Source organism: Erythrolamprus reginae, chromosome 5 (assembly GCF_031021105.1).
Source record: "Erythrolamprus reginae isolate rEryReg1 chromosome 5, rEryReg1.hap1, whole genome shotgun sequence".
Classification (NCBI taxonomy): Eukaryota; Metazoa; Chordata; class Lepidosauria; order Squamata; family Dipsadidae; genus Erythrolamprus; species Erythrolamprus reginae.
The window spans coordinates 117,486,783-117,511,218 of NC_091954.1; the positions used below are offsets into that span (position 1 = coordinate 117,486,783).

Genomic DNA, 24,436 nt, shown 5'->3' on the forward strand with positions numbered 1-24,436 from the left:
GGGGTTCAAATCCCAGAATTCCCACCGGGCAGAAAATGGGCAGAGTTGATCCCAGCCTCCCATCCATGCTGATGCCCCCGTGCAGAAGGCGGTGGTGGGTATTCCAGGTATTGGCATCTTGGTCCTGCTAGAGGCAAGGTTGCGCCATGCTCTGCACATGGTTGGGTGTTGCGCAATCCGACCTCCGGCGCTGAGAACCTGGAAGAAGGACCGCGCCTAGGGAAACGTAGCAGCTGGTTTGGAAAACCCTGGGAACGTTTGCAAGGATACAGGCGGTCCTCAACTTACGACCACAACGTCCCCGTTGTTAAGTGGGGTTTGCCCCGTTTTGTGACCTTTCCTGCCACCGTCACTAAACGAATCACTGCTGCAGTCATTAAGCTGGTCACACGGTCGTTAAGCGAATCTCTCCCCCCCTCCCGTTGACTTTGCTCGGTGGAAGATCGTTGCAAAGGGGATCATGTGAACCCGTCGTAAGTCTGAGTCCATCACCAAGCGGACGGATTTTTTCTCTCATGACCACAGGGGTGATGCTGCCACGGTCGTTAAGTGTGAAAAACGACCATGCATTTCTTTTCTTCAGTGCCGTCGTGACTTTGAATCATCGCTAAACAGTTGTATCACTGTTATTCTTTTATTAGAGTTGGAAGGGACCTTGTAGGTCATCTAGTCCAACCCCCGGCTCAAGCAGGAGGCCCGATACCAGGAGTAGGCAAAGTTGGCTCTTCCATGACTTGCGGACTTCAACTCCCAGAATTCCTGAGCCAATCATACTAGGTCAGGAATTCTGGGAGTTGAAGTCCAGGTGTCATAGAAGAGCCCACTCTGCCTCCCCCTGCCCTAGACTTCTAAGGCCTCCTTCTTTCAGGTCCCATAATGAGCTTTTGCGCCCCCAAAATAAACCCGACTGTTGCTTGAAAAGCTCCTTTCCCAGCCCACCTGGACTCCATGACCCATCTTCCACAGCAAAGCTCCCCAGTTAGGTGATGCTGGCTGGCGAGGATGGGGTCAGTTTTCGTGGAGACATTTTTGCTTATGAGAGGAGATAAAGTTTTTATCGTCACTTTTTCCCCCTGTGAACACACTGACACACCTTAAAACACAACACAACAATTTATGGCTCTGGAGAATTACACAGGAATTAATTCTGGAAGGAAAAGGGGCAGGGGGGGGCAGCAGACCCTGCGGGCAGAAGGAGGCCTTGCTGGCTGTTTCCAGAGACAGATGTGTGTGTGTGTGTGTGTGTTTGGGTTAGTGTTACCTGTTCCCTGGTTGTGATTCATGGATTTGCTCAGAGGAACAAAGGAAGAGAGATTCTGTCTGGGAAGATTCCCCCCTTGAAGTCTCTTGCTGGGTATCTGATGGATTGGTTAATCCCGAGGTCTTCAAACTTGGCAACTTTAGGATTTGTGGACTTGAAGGACCAGGGGGGGGGGACAAATCATCCAGAGAAAATCTATCAATCATGACTTGACACTCACCCAATCATCCATCCATCCAACCAACCAACCACTAACCAACCAATCATCCAACCAACCAACCAACCAACCAATCATTCAACCAATCATCCATCCAACCAACAATCAATCAACAACCACCCAACCATCCAATTAATCCAGAAGCCTTCAAACTTGGCAACTTTAAGACTGATGGTCTTAAATTCTATTCTATTATTCTAGGCTATGCTGGCTGGAGAATTCTGAGAGTTGAAGTCCACCAGTCTTAACGCTGCCAAGTTTGCAATGGGTTGTGAAAAAAACGCTGCCAAGTTTGCAATGGGTTGTGAAAAAAAACCAACCCAGTTTTAAAGCAGTGTCCAAAATCCCCAGCCAACATGCATGGACTTCAACTCCCAGAATCCCCGGCACTGCAGTCCGTTTGAGGTGCATTCCCATGGTGGCCTGCTTACTCTCTTGTGATCCCTTCCTCGGCAGTCTCTCACCTAGAGAAGAGAAAGAAAAAACCCCAGGCATAGCTAGTTGGTTGATTGGATGGTGGTTTGGTTGGATGGTTGGTTGAGTGCCAATTCATGGTTGATAGATTTTCTCTGGATGATTTGTCCACACCCTGATCCTTCAGGTTTTCTAAGATGCATTCATTGCCACCGGAACACTCCATCTTCTTTGCTGCTGGTTGTCCTTCTCTCTCCTCCCACCTTTCCAGCACGATGCCCTTCCCAATAGAGCTGGTCTTTGTATTGATTGACTGACTGACTGACTGATTGATTGATTGATTAATGCATCATGTGCCATCACGTGAGGGTCAACTTTGAGTGCCTACATAGATAGGCCCTCTCTATGGTGGATCTGTCCTTAAGCAGGTCCTTTAGGTCTTCCAACATTGTCCCCATGACCACCATAATTGAGTTGATCTTCGTTGGTGATTGTCATTCATCTTCTCTTTCCTTCCTCCTTTCCCAGCATGATGGACTTCTCAGAAGGTCTGGTCTTTGCATTGATTGATAGTTTAATGCTATCAGATGAGTGTTGACTCTTAGCAACACAAAGGGTAGAGGTTCCCCATGGCTGATCTGTCTCCAGCATGGTCCTTCCAGTTGGAAGACTTGAAGTTGGTTTTTGGATTGATTGACAAATGGATTAAATACTACCAGACTAGTGTTGGCTCTGAAAGACCACTTGTGTCGACCTTCTTCAGATGATCTGACCCCAATTTAACAGAACAACCAAGACCTTTGGAGGTCTTTTAATTCAACCGTCTGCTCCTGAAATTGGTACTTTGGGCTTTCCAAGAGTGGTCACTGCTGTGATCGAGTCTACTTTGTCTGTTCGCAGTTGCCTACCTGAGATAGGAAGAGGGGAGTGGAGAGAGGGAAGATTGCGATGGACTGAATAATAAAATTAAAATTGTAAAGCAACTTGAGTTATCGTTCTATTGTTTTCAATATACTATCGTATATTGTATACATATTGATTTATATTGAGGGTATATGTGATGTATGTTACTTATTGAAGGCCATTGCCAGTTATTGTAATGATCACCTTCCATGGGACACTTGTTGGCACTATAATTGAGTCCCTCTATGATTCTCTTCTTCTTCTTCTTCTTCTTTCTCCTTCCTCCTTTCTCAGTATCAGAGCCTTCTCCAGCAAATGTAGGTCAACCATAAGCTGTTCATAGTTGGAGTATTTGAACCTGGTCATTTTGTCTTGATTGAGAACTTTTGGTTGGTTGTGTTGATGACCCTTGGATTGATTTCTTGGCTGTCCAGTGGTGTTCTCAAGAGTCTTCTCCACACCCAAATTTCAAAGATCTCAATGCTCTTCCTCTTCTCTTCACTTCTCCCCCCCCCCTCCCATTCCATCTTATTCTGTTCTGCCTTCTCTTCTACTCTACTCTACTCTCTACTCTTTATTCTACTCGGTTCCATTCTGTTCTTCTCCTTCTCTTCTACTCTACTCTCTTTATTCTCTATTTCATTCTGTTCTCCTCTCCTCTCCCCTGCCCTGCCCTCGTATTCCATTCCATCTTGTTCTGTTCTGCCTTCTCTTCTCTTCTCCTCTCCTCTATACTCTACTCTACTCTACACTATTTATTTTACTCTGTTTCATTCTTCTCTTCTACTCTACTCTACTCTCTTTATTCTACTCTTCCATTCTGTTCTTCTCTCATCTCCCCTCCCCACCGCCCCATCCCACCCACCCCTCTTTCTGGAGAATGTCTGGGAGAGACAAGGTGAGATCTTCTGCTGTTCGGATTGGTACAAAAGATGGCTTTGCTTTTAAAAAACCCCAACTCACCCAGGAAAATCATCTTGTACGCATTCCAAGCACTTAGCGTGGCATTCAAATTGGAGGATCCTCGGAGGTCTTTTGGGCTGCCGACCCACCTTCAGCTGGCAGCAAATCGGGTGGATTGGGCCCCCCTGGCCAGCCATGACCTCTGGGCAAGTGTCTGAACTCAGCCTTCCCCTTCCCCCAATCCCCCTTTGTCCCTTGGGGGAGACCAATGAAACAATCCTGTTTCCCCCCCCCCCCCCACACACATTCTATGTTCTGCCCGCGTCAACATCTCAACCAGCCCATTTGTGGCCGGCTTGTTTAAAACAACCGGCCTGGAGGTTTGTTTTCCTGGGTTTGTGCCTCCGCTGGAACGTTAATTTTCTTTTGAAAAAAAAACAAAACTAAAACCAGGTTGCTAGTCCTCAAGGGGGTTGTCTGGGACTGAAAGAGCCTGCAAGAAATCTGCCAATAAAAATAATGTGTGTATGGCCCAAAAGCCAGAACTGTCGTGAGCACATGCCAGTGGCCAAGACTCTGGATTTGGATTCTGCTCTGGTCGTTAAGTGTGAAAAACAGTCACGAGTCACTTTTTCTGGGTACCTTTTGTAACTCTGAATGGTCACTAAGTGAACTGTCCTTAAGTCGAGGACCAGCCGTATTGATCCACGTTTTGTATTGAACTTAAAAACTTCTTTCTTTCTTTCTTTCTTTCTTTCTTTCTTTCTTTCTTTCTTTCTTTCTTTCTTTCTTTCTTTCTTTCTCTTTCTCTCTCTCTCTCCAACTCCCTTCCTTCCTTTCTTCTTCTTTCTTCATTATTTTCTTTCTTTCTTCCTCCACCCTCCCTGCTTGCATCTTCCTCCCTCCCTCCCTCCCTTTACAAAATATATTTTTGGGATGGCCTCTTCCCTGTGTCTTTTGCATTAGATTCAGCCGCGTAAGCAGTTTTGGGGGTTTTTTTAGTCAGTGAGAAAAAGGTGCAAATGTAGCAGAGACTCTACTCCAGTGTGTGTGTGTTGAGGTGTGTGTGTGAAGATCCGATGGGCACCCATTTACTCTTAATGGCCCATGACATTTAAAAAAACCCAAAACCTTGGCTTCTCCCCCCCTCCCCCGCTCACTCCTCATGTTCAGGATGGGGGGGGGGTGTAGACAGCTCCTGTCAATCCTGATTTGATGCCTTTGCCATTGGGATCTGGCCGTAAACAGCACGCGTGGTTTTTAACTCTTGGTTTTAAATTGTTTTTAAAACTGTTTTTGTTAGAGGTTTTGGTATTTACGCTAGTTGTGAGCCACCCAAAGTCTCCAGGGAATTGGGCGGCATACAAATTGGATGGATGGATGGATGGATCAATAAATGATTGATTGATTGATTGATTGAAGAATTGAGTAGGGGGCTCCAAAGAGGGAGGGAAGGATGACACCCCCCCTCCAAAGCCTTTTTGCCTAGCAGGCATCCTAAAGGTTTCCATGGTTGGAGGAATGCAGGTTTTAGAGCCTCCGAGTTTTTTTAATTGTGTTATGTTGTGTTGTTTCATTTCCTTATTTATTTTTTATTTTCCTTCCCTTCCTTCCTTCCTTCCCTGTCCTTTCCTGTCCTCTTCATCCACCCTTTCCTTTTTTAATTTTATTTTAATTTTATGCTTATTTCATTGTTCTCCTCTATTCTCCTCTATTTTATTATTCCTTCATGTCTTTTCCTCTTTTCTTTTGTGTTTCCTTCCCTTCCTCTCCCTTCTTTTTTCTTTCCTTTTCTCCTTCCCTTCCCTTCTCCCCTCCCTGTACCTGCCCCACCCATAAATAGGCTGACAGCCCTTGTGCTCTCCTGAGTGGTTGCAAACCCTTCATCTTTTTATATTTGGCTCTCCCCCCCCCCCCAAGAGCTCCTGTAAGCTTCCCAGCATCGGGTGGGAGAGTTGGATGGGTGGCATATAAATTGATTGATTGATTGGATTGATATGCCGCCCTTCTCCGAGGATTCAGGGCGGCTCACAACAGTATAAATAAAAAGTGGACAAATTTGGTAGGTAAATTAAAAGAAAGCGGGTCCTCCTGCTTTGGCTAAGGGGGGGGGTGTCTTTGGGGGGGCTGCTTGCCAGAGGAATAAAAGGATGACCCAGCAAAATCTGCCTTTCCACACGCCTCCCCCCCCCCCCAAATGTCATAAAAAAAAGTTGAGTCATCGCGCTGGAACGAAATTAAAAGGAAAAACGATTCTGGGTCATTTTTATGAGATATTTTTCCTTCGCCTGTGCCCTGAAAGTTGTACATCTCATTGGCTGTGGTTAAGAGACTTGGGTCCCATTTTACGACCTTTCATGTCATGGTCATTAAGTGAATCCTAACAGTGAATAAGTCAGCAACTTGGTCATTAAGTGAATCAAAGGAGTTGATAAGTCAGTAACTTGGTTGTAAAGTGAATCCCAGCAGTGAATAAGTCAGCAACTTGGTTGTTAAGTGAATCAAAGGAGTTAATGCAACTCAGTCGTTAAGTGAATCCCAGCAATTAATAAGTCGGTAACCCGGTCATTAAGTGAATAAAATGAGTTAATGTAACTCATTAACTCGGTTGTTAAGTAAATCCCAGTAGTGGATAAATTGATAACTCGGTTGTTAAGCGAATTGTGTCACCACGGGGACGCTTCAACAGTCGTAAGTGTGAAAAATGGTCCTAAGTCCCTTTTGACTGTGCCGTTGTAGCTTCGGTCCCTAAATGAACTGTTGTAAGTCGAGGACTACCCATACATTCTCCCAGCATTTGTGCGATGTTGTGTGTTTGTTGACTTGGTCGACAGCTGCGCGAGACTCAATAAATGAGTGAAGCAAATTTTTATCCAGGTATAAAAATTCATTTTTTACTTGTTTTCATTTTGCTTTGGCCGTCCTCGACTTATGACCGTTTGTTTAATGACCATTTGAAGTTAAAATGACACAGAAAAAAGTGACTTATGGCTGGGTTTTCACACTTACGATGAGTTTTTCACACTTATGGCCAGGTTTTCACACTTATGACCAGGTTTTCACACTTATGACTGAGATTTCACAGTTATGACCGTTTTTTTACACTTATGACCATTGCAGCATCCTCATGGTCAGGTGATCAGAACTCGGATTCTTGGCAAATTCTATTCTATTCTATTCTATTATTTTATTCTATTCTTATTCCTGTTCTATTCTTCTATTGAACCTGATCACGGAACAAATTAAGTTCATAAGTAGAGGTACCACTGTAGAACGACAGAATAAAAATAAAATAAAATAAAAATGTTATAGTGGTGGTCATAAGTGGGAGGAGACCCAAATCACCCCCCCCCCAGTGCTGTTGCACCTTCGAACGGTCGTAAGTGGGGGACGTGCCTGTAAAGCCTTAAAGCCTGCTTTGCGGAGAGTTTTCCCTCGCACGTATTGGGATTTATTCAACGGGGCGTTTTGCAAAAGCTGCCGGGTTCCTTTCTCTTTGTGGGAAGACGGATGGTTTTCGGTGCCGCTTGGCTGGAAGGAAGCCTCCTCGAGTGACAGGGGGCCCTTTCCTAATTGGGCTCATAATGCTCCGGGGTTGTGCGTTTGGAGTGCACAACCGTTTGTCAAAGGGGTTATCGCAAGAGAGATCGACTGGAAAGTGATGAATGGGCCCAGGCAGTCTTTTAAAAATCCCATCGGCTGGCAATCTTGGCCCAGCCTTCAAATATTGGATGGTTGCACACTGCTGGTGGTGGAGGGGGTTGTGTGTGTGTTTGTGTGTGTGTGTGTGCATGCATATAGTGTTATTGGTTCCTTCCTTCCTTCCTTCCTTCCTCCCTCCCTCCCTCTCTCTCTCTCCCTCTCCCCCCTCTCTCTTTCTTTCTCTTTATCATTTCCTCCCTCCCTCCCCTCCCTCCCTCCCTCTCTCTTTCTCTCTCCCTCTCTCTCTTTCTTTCTCTTTATCCTTTCCTTCCTTCCTTCCTTTCTCTCTCGCTATTTCTCCCTTCCTTCCTCCCTTCCTCTTTCTTTCTTTTTCTTTTTCTCCCTTTCTTCCTTCCTTCCTTCCTTTCTTTCTCTCTATCTTTCTTTCTCTTTCTCCTTTCCTTCCTTCCTTCCTCTCTTTCTCTCCCTTCCTTCCTTCCTTTCTTTCTTTCTCTTTCTTTCCCTCCCTTTCTTCCTCCCTTTCTCTCTCTCTCTCTCTTTCTCTCCCTTCCTTCCTTTCTCTTCCTTTCCCTCCCTCCCTCCCTTCCTCCCTTTCTCTCTCTCTCACTCTTCCTTCCTTCCTTCCTCTCTCTTTCTCTCACTTCCTTCCTTCCTTCCTTCCTTTCTCTTTCTTTCCCTCCCTTCCTTCCTTTCTCTCTCTCTCCCTCTCCCTTCCTTCCTTCCTTCCTTCCTCTCTCTCTCTCTTTCACTTCCTTCCTTTGTCTTTCTTTCCCTCCCTTCCTTCCTTCCTTTCTCTCTCTTTCTCCCCCTTCCTTCCTTCCTTCCTTCCTTCCTCTCTCTCTTTCTCTCCCTTCCTTCCTTCCTTTCTCTTTCTTTCCCTCCCTTTCTTCCTTTCTCTCTCTCTCTCCCTCTTCCTTCCTTCCTTCTTCCTTTCTTCCTCCTCCCTCCCTCCCTTGGCATTTCTGTCAAACTCTTGAGGGGCAGATTTAGATGTTGGAATGCTAATAAAGGATTGAAGCTGTTCTGAGTGATGGTGGCTATGCTTCTTGCACCGTCACCCAGATGCTCAGACCAAAATTTGGCATTTTCTGTCCACCACTCGTGTCCTTCCTAGCATTGGCCGATGGTCCTGTTCAATGGGGTCGCAGGGTGTCAGCGGTTCGAAGCAACGCTGCCTTTTGCAATTGATGGATTGGGGATTTTGTCAATTCCTTTGCAGCACAAATTGTGGCCGTAACTAAGATTGGTTTCAGAATCAGAATAGAGTTGAAGGGACCTTGGAGGTCCTCTAGTCTGACCCATTGCTGAAGCCGGAGACTCTATATCATTTCAGACAAATGACTGTCCAGTCTTTTTTTTTTAAAAAAACCTCCCATGATGGAGCCCCCACAACTTCTGGTGGCCAGCAGTTCCACTGTTTAACTGTCCTCCCTGTCATGAAGTTTCTCCTCAATTCCAGGTTCTTTCTGTCCTTGGTTGGTTTAACTTCCTAGCTGCCTGCTGCACCTGTTTTGAGCTTCCTATAAAATTTCTACCTACCAGTAAGGGGTCACAGCATTAGGATTGGGGCAGTTTTGAAGGAGGCTTTTCTCACACCTTACGTGATCTTGATCCTATGCTTCTTTTTATGCATCCAAGGACCCTGTTAGCTTTTTTCACTGCTGCTGCTGCACAGGGCTGGCTGCCTAAATGCCACAGCCTTTTAGACTTATATCCCGCGTCCTAGTGCTTTACCAGCCCTCTCTAAGCATTTCACAGAATCAGCCTATTTGCCCCCAACAATCTGGGTCCTCATTTGACCCACCTGGGAAGGACGGACGGCTGAGTCAATTTTTAGGAAGGAAGGAAGGAAGGAAGAAGGGAAGTAGCAAGAAGGATATAATAGAACTGGAAAAGGGGCAACAAAAATGATCAAGGGAATGGAGCCCCCCCCTTAGGACACCATGTTGCAAGGCCTCGGTCTCTTCCGCCTTGAAAGACGGCGTTGAAGGGGGGACTTGATCGAAGGGAATAAAATCACGCATGGGATAGAAAAGGTGGATAGAGAAAAACCCTGTTCTCTCTCCCACAATACTAGGACGAGGGGGCCCTCCCTAAAGGTCATAGGTAAGAAAGTGAGGACAAATCAAGGGAGATATTTCTTCTTCACCCAGAGGGTCCTTGGTTGATGGGATTCCCTTCCAGAAGAGGTGGTGACAGCTGTCCGCCTGGAGAGCTTCAAGGCAGGATGAGACAGATTCAAGGATGCCAAGTGTATCATAGGTGGTGATTGACATGGATGTCCAAGTGCCGCCTCTATGTGGGTTGAGGCAGGCAGGGTTCCCCTTGGGTCCCATTTATTGGGGGTCCAGCGAAAGGGAGGGTTTTGCCTTCTGTTTCTGCTCAAGATCCCCATGGACAATTGGAGGGCCACTGGACTCGATGGGCTTTGGCCTGATTCAGCAGGGCCCTTCTTAGGTTCTTATTTTTTTCTAGCACTAGATTTATATACCACTTCACAGTACTAGTGCTAATAGGTAGCGGAAGTAGCCTGTAGTACTCTAACCTATCAAACTAATAGATCAATGGATGGATGGATGGATGGAGGGAGGGAGGGAGGGATGGAGAGATTAATAAATGGATGGAAGGATAGATAGATAGATAGATAGATAGATAGATAGATAGATAGATATAGACAGATAGACAGACAAATACTGTAATACAATAGATCCATAGATCCAACAGCATTAGCATTTAGACTTATATCCCGCTTCCTGGTGCTTTTCCAGCCCTCTCTAAGTGGTTTCCAGAGAATCAGCCTATTACACCCCACAATCTTTGACCCACCTGGGAAGGAGGGAAGGCTGAGTCCACCTGGAGACTGGTGAGATTCGATCTGCCAAACTGCTGGCAGCCGGTGATCAGCAGAAGTAGTTTGCAAGTACTGCACTCTTAACTACTACGTCACCAAGGCTCAGTCAGACAATAGAAACTTTTTGGTGGACACAAACTGTTCCAACTCCGACCCTCAAAACGTCGCTCCAGAGCCCTGCACACCAAGACAACTAGACACAAGAGGAGTTTTCCCCCCGAATGCCCTCACTCGGCTCAACAAATAATTCCCTCCACACTGTCAGACTATTTCCTAAGTCTACACTATTATTACTGATAGGTGTTTCTCCTAATCCATTCCTATCACCCATTTCCCCCCACTTAGGACTGTATGACTGTAACTTGTTGCCTGTATCCTTAAGAGTTTTATTAATATTATTTCCTGATTGCTTAATTGTACCCGATGACAATCATTAAGTGCTGCACCTCCTGATTCTTGACAAATGTCTCTTTCCTTTTATGTCCACTGAGAGCATCTGCACCAAGACAAATTCCTTGTGTGTCCAATCACACTTGGCCAATGAATAATTCTATACTATTCCTTATTCTGTTCTGTTCTATCCATTCCATTCCATTCTATATTTTTCTTTTATGTCCACTGAGAGCATCTGCACCAAGACAAATTCTTTATGTCTCCGTAGACTCGGGGCGGTTTGTTGGTTTGTGATGACAACTACTGTACCGTATATAATAAATGTTCATTTTTTTTGTTCAGGAAGAATTGTGAATTCTTCTTCATTGAAAAAAAATAAGACATCCTCTGAAAATAAGACGTAGCACATCTTTGGGAGAAAAAAATTAATATAAGACACTGTCTTATATTCAGGGAAACAGGGTATCAATCTAATTAAGTAAAAATAAATATATGCCCGTGGGTGAAGTAGTAGTAATAATAGTAATAGTAATAGTAATAATTTATTAGATTTTTATGCCGCCCCTCTCCGTAGATTCGGGGCGGAAGTAGAGACGGAGTGAGGTGTATCTTCAGAGTAGAGAATCCCACCCTTATATTCCTTTCCTGGAGCTTCGGGGTGGGTGGGGGGGCACGTGGTGTTTTGCTGTCTCGGCCCTCTTTGTTGTAGAAGCCAATGGAGCCAGCCCTTGTTTGGGTTGGGAGGCCCCGTGCTTGACCGCCTGGCCAAATTCCAAAGCACCTTTTCGGCCCGAGGGGGCTGCTGAGTTGGCACCCCTCTTGTCGGCAGGCGGCACGCCTCCCACTAAGTCATCTGCTGCTGACCCTCCGGCGATGGAGGCTTCAGACAGACAGGTTGACCTCTGGTCACCAGCATTCCTGGCCGCAGGCTCAGCCTCACCCCCCCACACCTGCGTGGAAAGGGGGGGTGCGTTTTAACGCACCTCCGATCACCTGGATTTAGGGCTGCACCTGTCCGAGGAGGGGGAGCGGTCAGAAGGGTACAGAAGATCAGAGGACCAGCCGAGGAAGAAGTCACCCACCTGCTTATGTCAAAGAGGAGATTAATGGCGGTTTAAATAGGGAGGAGGAGGAGGTACCGCCAATGAGACAGGTGGCCGGCCGGAGGCGCGCAAGGAATTCCACGCAGGCGGTGCGTTCTTGGTGGTTTTGATTTCCTCCGGCCTTCCTTGGCGGCTCTCTGGAGCAGGGGTCTCCAACCGTGGCAACTTGGAAGACTTGTGGACTTCAGTTCCCAGAATCCCTCAGCCGGCTTTGCTTTCAGACTTGTGGATTAGCGGTTGAGATGGTTCTGTCTGGGGTTGCATTGGATAAACACAGCAAGCTTGCCAAGATGACTGATGAGGCTACCTAGTTGGGTCAGAAAAGGTCTGCAAGAAAAATATCAGGCTTGGAGAGCACCAAGGACCACACAGTTCTCCTCCTCCTCTTCCTCCTCCTCCTCTTCCTCCTCCCTCCTCCTCCTCTTTCTCCTCCCTCCTCCTCTACCTCTTCCTCCTCCTCCCTCCTCTTCCTCCTCCTCCTCTTTCTCCTCCCTCCTTTTCTTCCTCCTCTACCTCCTCCTCTTCTTCCTCCTCCCTCCTCTTCCTCTTCCTCCCCATCTTCTTCCTCCTCCTTCCTCCATCTCTACTTCTTTCTCCTCTTCCTCCTCCTCTTCTTCCTCTTCCTCCCCATCTTCTTCCTCCTCCTCTTTCCCCTCCCTCCTCTTCCTTCTCCTCCTCTTCCTCCTCCTCTTCTTCCTCTTCCCTCCTCCTCCTCTTCCTCTCTGCAAACCCCTCCTCCTTCCAGCACTGATGATGTTTCCTAGTGGGGTCATGAAAGGCGAAGCTCATAAAAGCACCACCACTAAAACACCCAGAGCTCCCAATCTTCTCTGCTCTTAAACGCGTCTTTTAGATTAAAAAGAGGCGTTAATTAAAATTTTTCAGAGAACCTCCGCCTTCTTCCCTTCAGCCTCCCCACGGGGTATTATGAACGTTAGGCCAAAAAAGCACTTGGGCAAATCACTTTGGGAAGTGAAAATCTTCTTCGTTGGGAATGCCAACAGTTTGGGTTGAGGCAAAGCGTTACGTCAGGGTCTTTGTCTGTCGGTGGGACAAAAAAATGGAAATAAAATGGCACTTTTCCCAGCCCACGTGACGCATTCCATTCCGCTGGGGGATTTTTGTCTCCTGCGTTGTGAAATTACATACCAAAAGCTCAGAAAACTGTTATTGCTAATCTTTCCCCGTTGTGCCTGGTCACTGTTCTTATCTTGCCTTCCAGCTTTGCAGGGAGAGTGTCCAGCCCCTTGTGCTCCCATTGTGCACTTTGCCGGATTTCGGCAACGTGTGTGTACCTGCCTTCGGATGTCGCCGAGGGTTTTTTTCCGCTTCCCCTCCCTGAAAATAAAGTCGAATCTGGCAGAGAAGTTTGTTTTCTGTTAGGAACGGAGGAAAGCATTTGGCCTGGAGCGAAAATGACATTCGATGCAAACTCTGGAACTGGTCAGGAGGGGCAGGCGTCATTTGAAGAACTTCTGCAGATGTCCAAAGGAAGGGAAGAAGGAAAGGGGGATAATGAGGGAGGGAGAGAATGAAAGAAGGAAGATGGGAAGGAGGGAATGAATGAATGAATGAAGGAAGGATGGATAAATAATGAGGGAGAGAGAGAATGAAAGAAGGAAGACAGGAAGAAAGGAAGAAATGAAAGAAGGAAGGAATGATAATGAGGGAGGTAGACAATGAAAGAAGGAAGATGGGATGGAAGGAAGGAAGGATAGAGGCAGCGAAGGAAAGAAGGAAGATGAGAAGGAAGAACAAAGGGCGATGAGAGAAGGAAGATGAGGGAGAGGAAAAAGAAAGGAAGGTGGGGGAGGAAAGGAAAGAAGGGAAAAGAAGGAAGGAAAAGAAAGGAAGATGAGAGAAGGAAGAGAGAAGGAAGGAAGGAAGATGAAAGAGGGAGGGAAGGAAAAAGGGAAGATGAGAAAGAAGGAAGGGAGGTGGGAGATGAGAGAAGGAAGATGAGGGAGGGAAAAGGAAGAAAGATGAAGGAGGAAAGGAAAGAAGGAAAGGGGGAAAAGGAAGAAAGGAAGATGAGAAGGAAGGAAGATGAGGGAGGAAAAGAAAGGAAAAATCAGTTTGGTCTGAGGCTGATGACTTTGGAGTTCTTCTCTCTTGTAATACACTGACAAACGCAAAATCATAGGACTGGAAGGGACCTTGGAGGTCTTCTAGTCTGACCCTCTGTTAAAGGCAGGAGATCTTATACCAGGACTCTCCAAACTTGGTAACTGTAAGATTTGTGGACACCAGCTCCCAGAATTCCACAGCTCGCATGCCTGGCTGCAGCACTTTGGGGAGTTGAAGGCCACGAGTTCTAGAATTTAAAAAAAAATTGTTTTATTTATTTTATCAAGTAGGTATTGGTAGTATCCATAGTCATAACTCTGTTTATATACATGAGATGGGTACTAATAAGAGAGAAACATTAGGACAGGGGACGGAAGGCAGGCTGGTGCACTTATGCAGGCCCCTTACTGACCTCTTAGGAATCGGAAGAGGTCAACAGTGGACAGTCTACGGGTCAGGTTTTGGGGGTTTGGTGATGATACTACAGAGTCTGTTAGTGAATTCCATGCATCAACTACTTGGTTACTAAAGTCACATTTCCTGCAGTCGAGTTTGGAGCAGTTTACTTTAAGTTTGTATCTGTTGTATGCTCATGTGTTGTTGTGGTTGAAGCTGAAGTAGTCGTTGACAGGAAGGACGCTGTGGCAGATGATTTTATGGGCTATGCTTAGGTCGTGTTTAAGGGTACGTAGTTCCAAGCTTTCTAAACCTAGAACGGTAAGTCTGGTTGCATACGGTATTCTGTTGCGAGTGGAGGAGTGGAGGGCTCTTCTCGTAAAATATCTCTGGATACTAATGTATTTATGTCCGAAATGCGATGAGGGTTCCAGACTGATGAGCTGTATTCAAGGATTGGTCTGGCGAAGGTTTTGTATGCTCTTGTTAATAGTGTGAGATTACTGGAGCAGAAGCTACGTGGAGTTAGGTTAACAATTCTTGAAGTCTTTTTGGTGATGTTGTTGCAGTGGGCTTTGGCACTGAGGTCATTGGATAGGAGTCTTCCAAGGTCTTTGACGGAGGGACGGTTGTCTGCAAGGTCTTGTTTACTCGGCTTGTATTTGGCGTTCAGATTGTTTTTGCCAATGTGTAGGACAGAACATTTGCTGGTTGAGATTTGGAGATGCCAGATGTTTGACCATTCAGACACAAAGTCACAGTCTTTTTGGAGGGTAGTTGAGTTATCAGTAGTGTTGAAAAGTTTTACATCATCGGTGAAGAGAACGCCATTGCTTGTAATGTGATTGCAAAGGTCATTTATATAGAGTACGAAGAGTGTTGGTCCAAGTACTCTGCCTTGGGGGTACACCGCTGTTAACCGGAACAGGATTAGATATGGCACTCATTTTGACCACTTGTTATCTATAGGAGCACACTTATCCAGTCACGTAAGGGTCCAGAGATGCCGTAGGATTTCAGTTTTAAAAGTAGTTTATCATGAACCACTGAGTCAAAGGCTTTACAGAAGTCTATATAAATTGCATCTACAGTAGTCCCTCGCTATACCGCGCTTCACCTACTGCGGCTTCACTTCATCGCGGGTTTTCAAGAAATATTAATGAGAAAAATCATTCGCGGATCTTCGCTGGTTCGCGGGTTTCTGAGGAAGTCGATCGGCAGATTTAAGCAGCCCGCGGAACTCGATCGGCAGGTTTTTCAAAAAAAATAATAATAATCTAAAATTGTAAATACTGTATTTAAATACTGTATCTAAAATAAATACTGTGTGGGAAGGGTTTACAAACACTTAAAACAATGAAAACTTACCAAACAATTACAATATAAATACTTAAATAAGTACTATCAGTCGATAAATTCCCCATCGCGGATTTCACCTATCGCGGCCAGGTCTGGAACGTAACACCAGCGATAGGGGAGGGACTACTGTATTGCTTTGCCCTGGTCACGTTTTGAGGTCCATATGTTTTTGCAGTGTAGGAGTTGCAGGTTACAGAATAATTTTTTTCTGAAACCAAATTGTTTGTTAGAGGTAGGTTGTTAGTTTCTAGGTGGAGGGTAGTGGATTGATTTATGATTGGTTCCATGACTTTGCATGTGAGCAGCATAGAGAGACCGGTCTGTAGTTTTCAACTAGACTGGGATCTCCCTTTTTGAAGATGGGGATGACCGTGGCTAGTGACCATAGGTTGGGTAGGAATCTTGTCTGGAAGGATTTTTCCAAGATCATGCTTAATGGTTCAGCCAAGACTGTGGAGAGCTTTTTTAGGAAGGATGCACCTAGTCCATCAGGCCCGATTGATAGAGACGTTGTTAGCAGATGATTGAAGGCTAAAACCAATGATGAACGGTTGCAGGAACTGAGTGTGGCTAGTTGAATGAAAAGGAAGACCAGGAGAGACATGAGAGCAGCCTTCCAGTATCTCAGGGGTGGCCCCAAAGAAGAGGGAGTCAGGCTATTCTCCAAAGCACCTGAGGGTAAGACAAGAAGCAATGGATGGAAACTAAACAAGGAGAGAAGCAACTCAGAACTAAGGTGAAATTTCCCAACAGTTAGAACAATTAACCAGTGGAACAATTTGTCACCAGAAGTTGTGAATGCCCCAACATTGGAAGTTTTAAAGAAGATTTTGCAGGCATGGGGGGATTAACTCGCCCCTCTCTTCTGACTGTAGCACTTGAGAATGGTATGACTGTGTCACATGGATTGTTTTTAATATTAAGGGGCTTTAATTCTACTTTTATTAATTGGATTTGTATTATTGTTCACTGTGTGTATTGTTGTTGTGAGCCGCCCCGAGTCTTCGGAGAGGGGCGGCATACAAATCTAATAAATTAAATTACATTAAACCATCTGTGTGAAGTAGTGTAAGGTTTCCTGCCCAAGCAAGGGGTTGGACTAGAAGACCTCCAAGGTCCCTTCCAAGTCTGTTGTTGTTGTTGTTGTTGTTGTTGTTGTTGTTATTATTATTATTATTATTATATAGTAATAGAGCTAGAGAAATTAGTGAAATACGAAGATCTAAAAATCGAGCTGCAACGACTCTGGCATAAGCCCGTGAAAGTGGTCCCAGTAGTCCTTGGCACACTGGGCGCAGGGCCAAAGGATCTCAGTGGACATTTGAAAACCATCGGAATTGACAAAATCTCCATCTGTCAATTGCAAAAGGCCACTTTACTGGGATCGGCAAACATAATTCGCCGCTACATCACACAGTCCTAGGTGCTTGGGAAGCCCCGACTGGGGATGAAATACGAAATCCAGCATAGTGATCTCGTTTGCTGTGTTGCACTGACATAATAATAATAATAATAATAATAATAATAATAATAATAATAATAATAATAATAATAATAATAGGTACATTGAGGTCTGCTCTCTTTTCTTTCATTCCTCTCTCCCCTCTCCTCCTCCTCCTCCTTCTAATGATGATACCTAGTTCAGTCACACAATGACCCCCCTGCCCCCCAGTTCAATTCTCTTGTCCCGTTGCTTCCTTGATCAGAAGCTAACCCACTTTGCACGTCCTGGATTGTTTTTTTCTTTCCTCGGAGAGGGGCGGCATACAAACCTAACAAATTATTATTAATTAAAACTATTATTATTTTCACCCGTGCTCCATCCACTGACCGTTCTCTCTCTCTCTCTCCTCCTCCTAGCCGCAGTACACCAACCTGGGCCTCCTCAACAGCATGGACCAGCAGATCCAAAACGGCTCTTCCTCCACGAGCCCCTACAACACGGAGCATGCCCAGAACAGCGTCACGGCCCCCTCCCCTTACGCCCAGCCCAGCTCCACCTTCGACGCCCTCTCCCCGTCTCCGGCCATCCCCTCCAACACAGACTACCCAGGGCCCCACAGCTTCGACGTCTCATTTCAACAGTCCAGCACTGCAAAATCAGCCACGTGGACGGTGAGTCAAGTTTTGGGGAACGGGTCCGGAGGGGGGGGGGTCCGGTTGGGTTGGCGGGTCCCAAGAAGGGGGTAAAAGGCGAGGCTGGCTGGATTTGGCATGGAAGCAGTTCTGGTTAGGAACCTATGCTTGGCCTGCCAGAGTGGTATGTGTATACTGCTCAAAAAAGTACAGTGGTCCCTCTACTTAAGAACTTCATTCGTTCCGTGACCAGGTTCTTAAGTAGAAAAGTTTGTAAGTAGAAGCAATTTTTCCCATAGGAATCAATGTAAAAGCAAATAATGCAGGCAAACCCATTAGGAAAGAAATAAAAGCTCGGAATTTGGGTGGGAGGAGGAGGAGGTTTATTCCCTCTCCAAACGCCCAAAGAAAGGAAAATGCTTCGTTCGCTCTCAACTGCCAAAGCCTCCTTAAGCGCCACTACTCTGGCCGCCAATAAAAGCCCAAGATGGCCGGGATTAAAGCGAGAATGGCAGGAAACTGGCCGGGCCTTCATGCTGCTCTCAAATTTCCTAGGAAATGTTTCTGGGCTCGGTTCTTAAGTAGAAAATGGTTCTTAGGAAGAGGCAAAAAATCTTGAACACCTGGTTCTTATCTAGAAAAGTTCTTAAGTGGGGGGCTTCTTAGGTAGAGGCACCACTGTACTCCAAGAACACATCCTAGATCTGAATGAATGAAATATTCTCATTGGATATTCCATTTGCACAACAGCCTGTGAAATTGTCCATCAGTGTGGCTTCCTAAGTGGACAGTTTGATTTCACACAAGATGGATTGACTTGGAGTTATATTGTTTTGTTTAGGTGTTCCCTTTATTTATTTATTTATTTATTTATTTTTAGCAGTGTACTTTTTTATCCTTGGTACTTTTCTACGTTGGAGGATTGTTTTCTGCTTGACTGGTTTGTCTGGGGTTATTCCTCGCTTATTCATTGAAGCGGTTACCTACATGGGTGATGAAATGTCTGTAAGAAAATTAAACTCAAAGACCATCGAGGTTTATTTATTTACTATTTTTATAATTTATAATTTTTTGAATTATATATATATTTTATTTTTTTAAGAAAAATGTTTTATTGAATACATGATCTCTGGTATCTCATTCATATTCTATAAACTAATCTTGTATCGTACACTTGTCTTGGCACAAACAAACATTTAACACAAAAAAGGAAAGAGAAGGAAAGTAAAGGAGGAAAAAAAGAGGAAAAAAACCCCTACAAACATAAAACAAATACCTTCCACCACCCCTGCTGTCTATCTTGACAGCTAAACCATTCTTATATTATTTTACGACGCTCGGTCACAACGGTTTTCCTTTGGCTTCATGTAAAACCTCATTTTTCCCTCTACACTTGGGTATATATTCTTATTCATAATTTCTACCATAACCATCTTATGTCTTTATAATTGTTTAACATAGCACCCCCTTCTTCTTCTTATTTATTTTGTTTCCTTCTTTCTACCCTGTTATAAAATTCCTTCCCTACTTCATAATATTTCGATTCATCCTTATCTTTCAATTAAATTTTTTTAATGCTAAATTTTATTATTCATATATTTATTCTGTCAATCTTGTATAGATAATACATATAGGTATATGCCATAATTTGAACACATAAAATGAATAAAAGTAAAAGGGAGAAACCAAAAAAGTAAAAGAGTTAACCAAAAAAAAATACTTAAAATCCTAAATATTCACATCACAGTCAAATATATTATTGTTTAGCAATCTTGTTACTTCTTGTTATTCTCTTTTTTTATTATTATTAGATACAAATGTGAAATTAACATGGTCAAGATTTTTATAAATGATATAGGAAATAATAGTTGGAAAGCTGTAGTAGCAATGCCAACAAGTAGGTTGGCAAACGTATAAATCGTTTAAGTGTTTCAGTTAGTTTTTATCTTTGTATATGTTTTGTTTTTAGTTTTTCTTTATATCTTTATTGTAAATTCTTTCTGTTGTTCTGTATTTGCTTTGTCTTTTTTAATGTTAATAGTTAATATATTTTTTTAAAGTAAAAGGGAGAGTAGAGCAGGGGACGGAAGGCAGGATGGTGCACTTACACACGCCCCTTACTGACCTCTTAGGAACAGGGTGAGGTCAACAGTGGAGAGTCTAAAGGTTAAAGTTTTGGGGTTTGGGGATGATACGACAGAGTCAGGTGGTGCATTCCAGGTGTGAAAATCACTCTATGTTCTGAAGTCGAGCGGATCACCTTAGGCTTGTACCCATTGTGTGCTTGTGTATTGTTGTGCTTGAAGCTTGAAGTAGTCATCCACAGGTAGGACGTTACAGCAGTTAATTTTATGAACTAGGCTTAGGTCATACCGAAGGTGAGGTTCCCACAGTCCTCCTCCACCACCACCACCACCACCACCACCTTCTGGTCCTGGTGATGTTAGTTGAGTCATGTTAGTAGTTTTCTAAACATAAGAGTATTGTTTTCCACTTGACTGTTGATCTGGTGTTATTCCCTGCTTCAAAGAGGTTCCCCACCTGGGTCATGAAAGGCTTGCAAGAAAAGTACCAAGCTCTAGGATCATCAAGGATCCTCACAGTCCTCCTCTTCCTCCTCCTCCTCCTCCTCCTCTTCTTCCTCTTGCTCCTCCTCCTCCCTTCTCTTCCTCTTTCTCCTCTTCCTCCTCTTCCTCCTCCTCCTCTTCCTCCTCTTCCTCTTCCTCCTCCTTTCTCCTCCTCCTCTTCCTCCTCCTCCTTTTCCTCCTCCTCCTCCTCCTCTTCCTCCTCCTTTTCCTCCTCCTCCTCCTCCTCTTCCTCCTCCTCCTCCTCCTTCTCCTCCTCCTCCTCTTCCTTCTCCTCCTCCTCCTTCTCCTCCTCCTCCTCCTCCTCCTCTTCCTCCTCCTTTTCCTCCTCCTCCTCTTCCTCCTCCTTTTCCTCCTCCTCCTCCTCCTCTTCCTCCTCCTCCTCCTTCTCCTCCTCCTCCTCTTCCTTCTCCTCCTCCTCCTTCTCCTCCTCCTCCTCTTCCTCCTCCTTTTCCTCCTCCTCCTCCTCCTCCTCCTCCTCCTCCTCTTCCTTCTCCTCCTCCTATTCCTCCACTGATGTTCTTCCCTAGTTGGGTCGTGAAAGGTTTGCAAGAAATCCACCCAGCTCAGAGGGCTAAGCAGTTCTCTTTTTAATAACTGGTTAAAAGAAAGAGAGAGAGAGAGAGGTGTTTGTGTGTGTGTGTGTGTTATTTATCATTCCTGGTCCTATTTTCTCATGGATTTGCTGAAGTGACATTGCTGTTGGGAGGGTGTTGGGAAGGAATGAAGGGCAGCACTTAACCAGAGATGCGTCAACACGCCATCATCCGTATTCCTGGAAACCCGGTCTGCAATTACAGCCGAAGAAGGGGTAATTTTCTTACTCGCCTGGGTCTTTTGGAAATTGCAGAATGCTGGCTGGGGAATTCTGGGAGTTGAAGTTCAAATATCTTCAAGTTGCCAAGGTTGGGAAACACTGGGGAGGTCAATCATGGATAGCCTAAGGGAAAAATAAAAATTGGGGGTTAGCGGCTGACACCACGGAGTCCGGTAATGAATTCCACGCTTCGACAACTCGATTGCTAAAGTCATATTTTTACAGTCAAGTTTGGAGCGGTTGATATTAAGTTTGAACCTGTTGCGTGCTCTTGGGTTGTCGTGGTTGAAGCTGAAGTAGTCGTTGACTGCGGAGCTCCAACACTTGAGATTTTCAGTGGCAGATCGGATGGCCATTTGTCCAAAATGGTGTGGGGACTCTTGCTTGAATGTGGGGTTGGACTACAACTCTAATCTTCTGAAGCCTGCCCCTTTTTTGTGTGTTGTCACCCTTAACTTTCACAGCTGTCTTAACCATGAAACCATATTTCATCATCACTCCGCAGTCTGCATTGGCTGCCGATCAGTTTCTGGTCACAATTCAAAGTGTTGCTTATGACCTATAAAGCCCTTCATGGCATCGGGCCAGGTTACCTCCAAGACTGCCTTCTGCTGCACAAATCCCAGCGACCGGTCAGGTCCCACAGAGTTGGTCTCCTTAGAGTCCCATCGACCAAACAATGTCGGCTGGCGGGGCCTAGGGGAAGAGCCTTCTCTGTGAGGGCCCCGGCCCTCTGGAAGCCGCTCCCCCCAGAGATTTGCACCGTCCCCACCCTCCTCACCTTCAGAAAGAGTTTAAAAACTCATCTTTGCCACATGGCTTGGGGCCATTAGATCCCAGCCCCTTGACCATCGAGTGTTTCAGTCTGTTTTGTTGAACAAATGATGATGAATGCTTTTAAATTATACATTGGAGTTTAAAAAATTTTTTAACCATATTAATTGGATCAGTTTCCAGTCACAATTCAAAGTGTTGGTTATGACCTATAAAGCCCTACATGGCATCGGACCAGAATATCTCCGGGACTGCCTTCTGCCGCACGAATCCCAGCAGCCGATTAGGTCCCACAGAGTTGGCCTTCTCTGGGTCTTGTTGACTAAGCAATGTCATCTGACGGGGCCCAGGGATGTGGTGGCCCCAGCTGTCTGGAACAAATTCCCCCCAGAGATCAGAACCGCCCCCACCCTCCTTGCCTTTCGTAACTTGTTGAAAACTCACCTTTGCCGCCAGGCATGGGGAAATTGACACGTCCCCTAACTACTGTTTTATGTATGGTTTGATTGGGTTGTGTGATTATTTTATTAATAAGGGTTTTTTAAATTGTGTTTTTAAATACTGGATTTGTACAGTTTTATTGTAATAATAATAACAACAACAACAACAACAACAATTCTAGATGTATTGGTATGTTTTTTGATCTATTGTGAGCCACTCCAAGTTCTCGGAGAGGGGTGGCATACAAATCCAATAGATAGACAGACAGACAGACAGACAGACAGACAGACAGACAGACAGACAGACAGACATAGACAGACAGACAGACAGACAGATAGATGCATAGATAGATAGATAGATAGATAGATAGATAGATAGATAGATAGATAGATAGATAGATAGGATAGATAGATAAAGAGACAGACAGACAATCAGATAGACAGACAGACAGATAGGTAGATAAATACTGTAGATGCATAGATAGACAGACAGACAGATAGATGCATAGATAGACAGACAGAGAGACAGACAAACAAACTTGGCCCAGAGTCAGAAGATCTTAAGGTCTCATCGCTGGGCTGCTTGAGCTGAGCCGCTTCTCCTCTGCGCTTGATGTGACTTCAGGCCTCTTCAGCCAACAGTTGTCATGCATGCTCCTTTCTCCTTGATGACAGGTTAGTAACCAACCCAACTGGAAGTATCTCTTAGGTTACCATGACCTACTAGCAGTTTTAATTGCATGCGGCTCCACCCAAGGAGAGCTGCAGGTTGAAGGTCTTCTCACAGTTTCCACCAACTCTTCCCAAGAGTGACTTGAATTGCTGGAAGAGATTTTATTTTCATCCTTGTTTTCTCTCCTGGACACATTTGTTTTCCTCCTGGTGGGTTAGAAAGCATCTGGATTACCAACTTAGAAGGAAGGAGAATTTTTTTTGACGGTGAGAACAATTGATCAGTGATGTAACTTGATGTCGGCTGGAGTTATGGATGCTGAATCCATGGAGGTTTTCAACCTATGACCACAATTGAGCCCAAAGTTTCTGTTGTTAGGCGAGACTAATGCTAAATGAATTTTGCCCAATTTTACAACCTTTCTTGACACAGTGTTAAGTGAATTGCTGCAGTTGTTAAGTTAGTAACAGGTCTCACATTGGCCTTGCTTGTCAGAAATTGGCTGGTGGGTTGCCGGATTCCAAGGGATGTATTCAAAGAACACAGTGCCAAAAAAGAGATGGATGGATGGAGGGAGGGAGAGAAAGAAAGAAAGAAAGAAAGAAAGAAAAAGATTTAAGGAGAAAGAAAGATTTAAGAAAGGAAAGAGGAAGAAGATAGAAAGGAAAAGAAAGAAAAGAAAGATTGATGTAAGGAAAAAAGAACGAGAAAGAAAGATTTAAGAAAGGAAAAAGAAAGAAAGAAAACAAAAATTGATTTAAGGAGAAAGAAAGAGAAAGGAAGATTTAAGAAAGGAAAGAAGGAAGGAAGATTTAAGAAAGGAAAAGAAAGTTTGATTTAAGGAGAAAGAAAGATTTAAGAAAGGAAAGGGGAAGAAATAAAACGTTGATTTAAGGAAAAAGAAAGAGAAAGAAAAAGAGATTTAAGAAAGGAAAGAAAGAAGATAGAAAGGAAAAGAAAGAAAAGAAAGATTGATTTAAGGAAAAAAAGAAAGAGAAAGAAAGATTTAAGAAATGAAAGAAAAAAGGAGCAATCCTCAATCAAAGAAGCCAAGGCTCCCCCCCCCTTGCCCCACTGCACATAGGCCAAGGGTTTGTGTGAACGGCCAGACCCGGGTGTGAAGTCCCTTGCGCAAGGGGAGGAGGAGGAGGAGGAGACGATGGCCTCATCCCCGTGTGAGACCTTCGGATGTGTCCAATTCCCATGTGGGACTCTCCGCGCAAGGCCCTTCGGAGACCGGCCACCCTTCCCACCAGTTGGGTGATATATATTTTTCCCCTTCCTGTGGTAGCAGAGAAAGATCCTGCCAGCTGCCCACCTACTCACCCCGTTGTTTCTGGGAACACAATTTGGCAACTGACGTTCCGGGAAAAACCAGTTGCGGGAAAGTTGGAAACGAACCTCCCCTCCCCTTTTTTTAATTACCGTCCCCTCCCTGCCCTTGAGAAGAAGAAGAAGAAGAAGAAAAAAGCAAAATATTTGCAACTAAGTCTGCAATCTTCTGCTACACACCAGTCTCCAGAATGGAAGAATTCCCATCT

At 44.8% G+C, this 24,436-nt stretch overlaps 1 protein-coding gene across 4 annotated transcripts in view; it reads left to right on the plus strand.

Annotated features, from left to right (window-relative positions):
* TP63 (tumor protein p63) overlaps positions 1–24,436 on the plus strand; it is a 159,516-nt gene that overhangs the window by 32,712 nt on the left and 102,368 nt on the right. For all 4 annotated transcript variants that reach the window (XM_070753838.1, XM_070753839.1, XM_070753842.1 and 1 more), the window contains one exon: positions 17,391–17,645. In XM_070753838.1, coding sequence (XP_070609939.1) covers positions 17,391–17,645 — 255 coding nt within the window. The remainder of the gene's footprint in view (positions 1–17,390; positions 17,646–24,436) is intronic.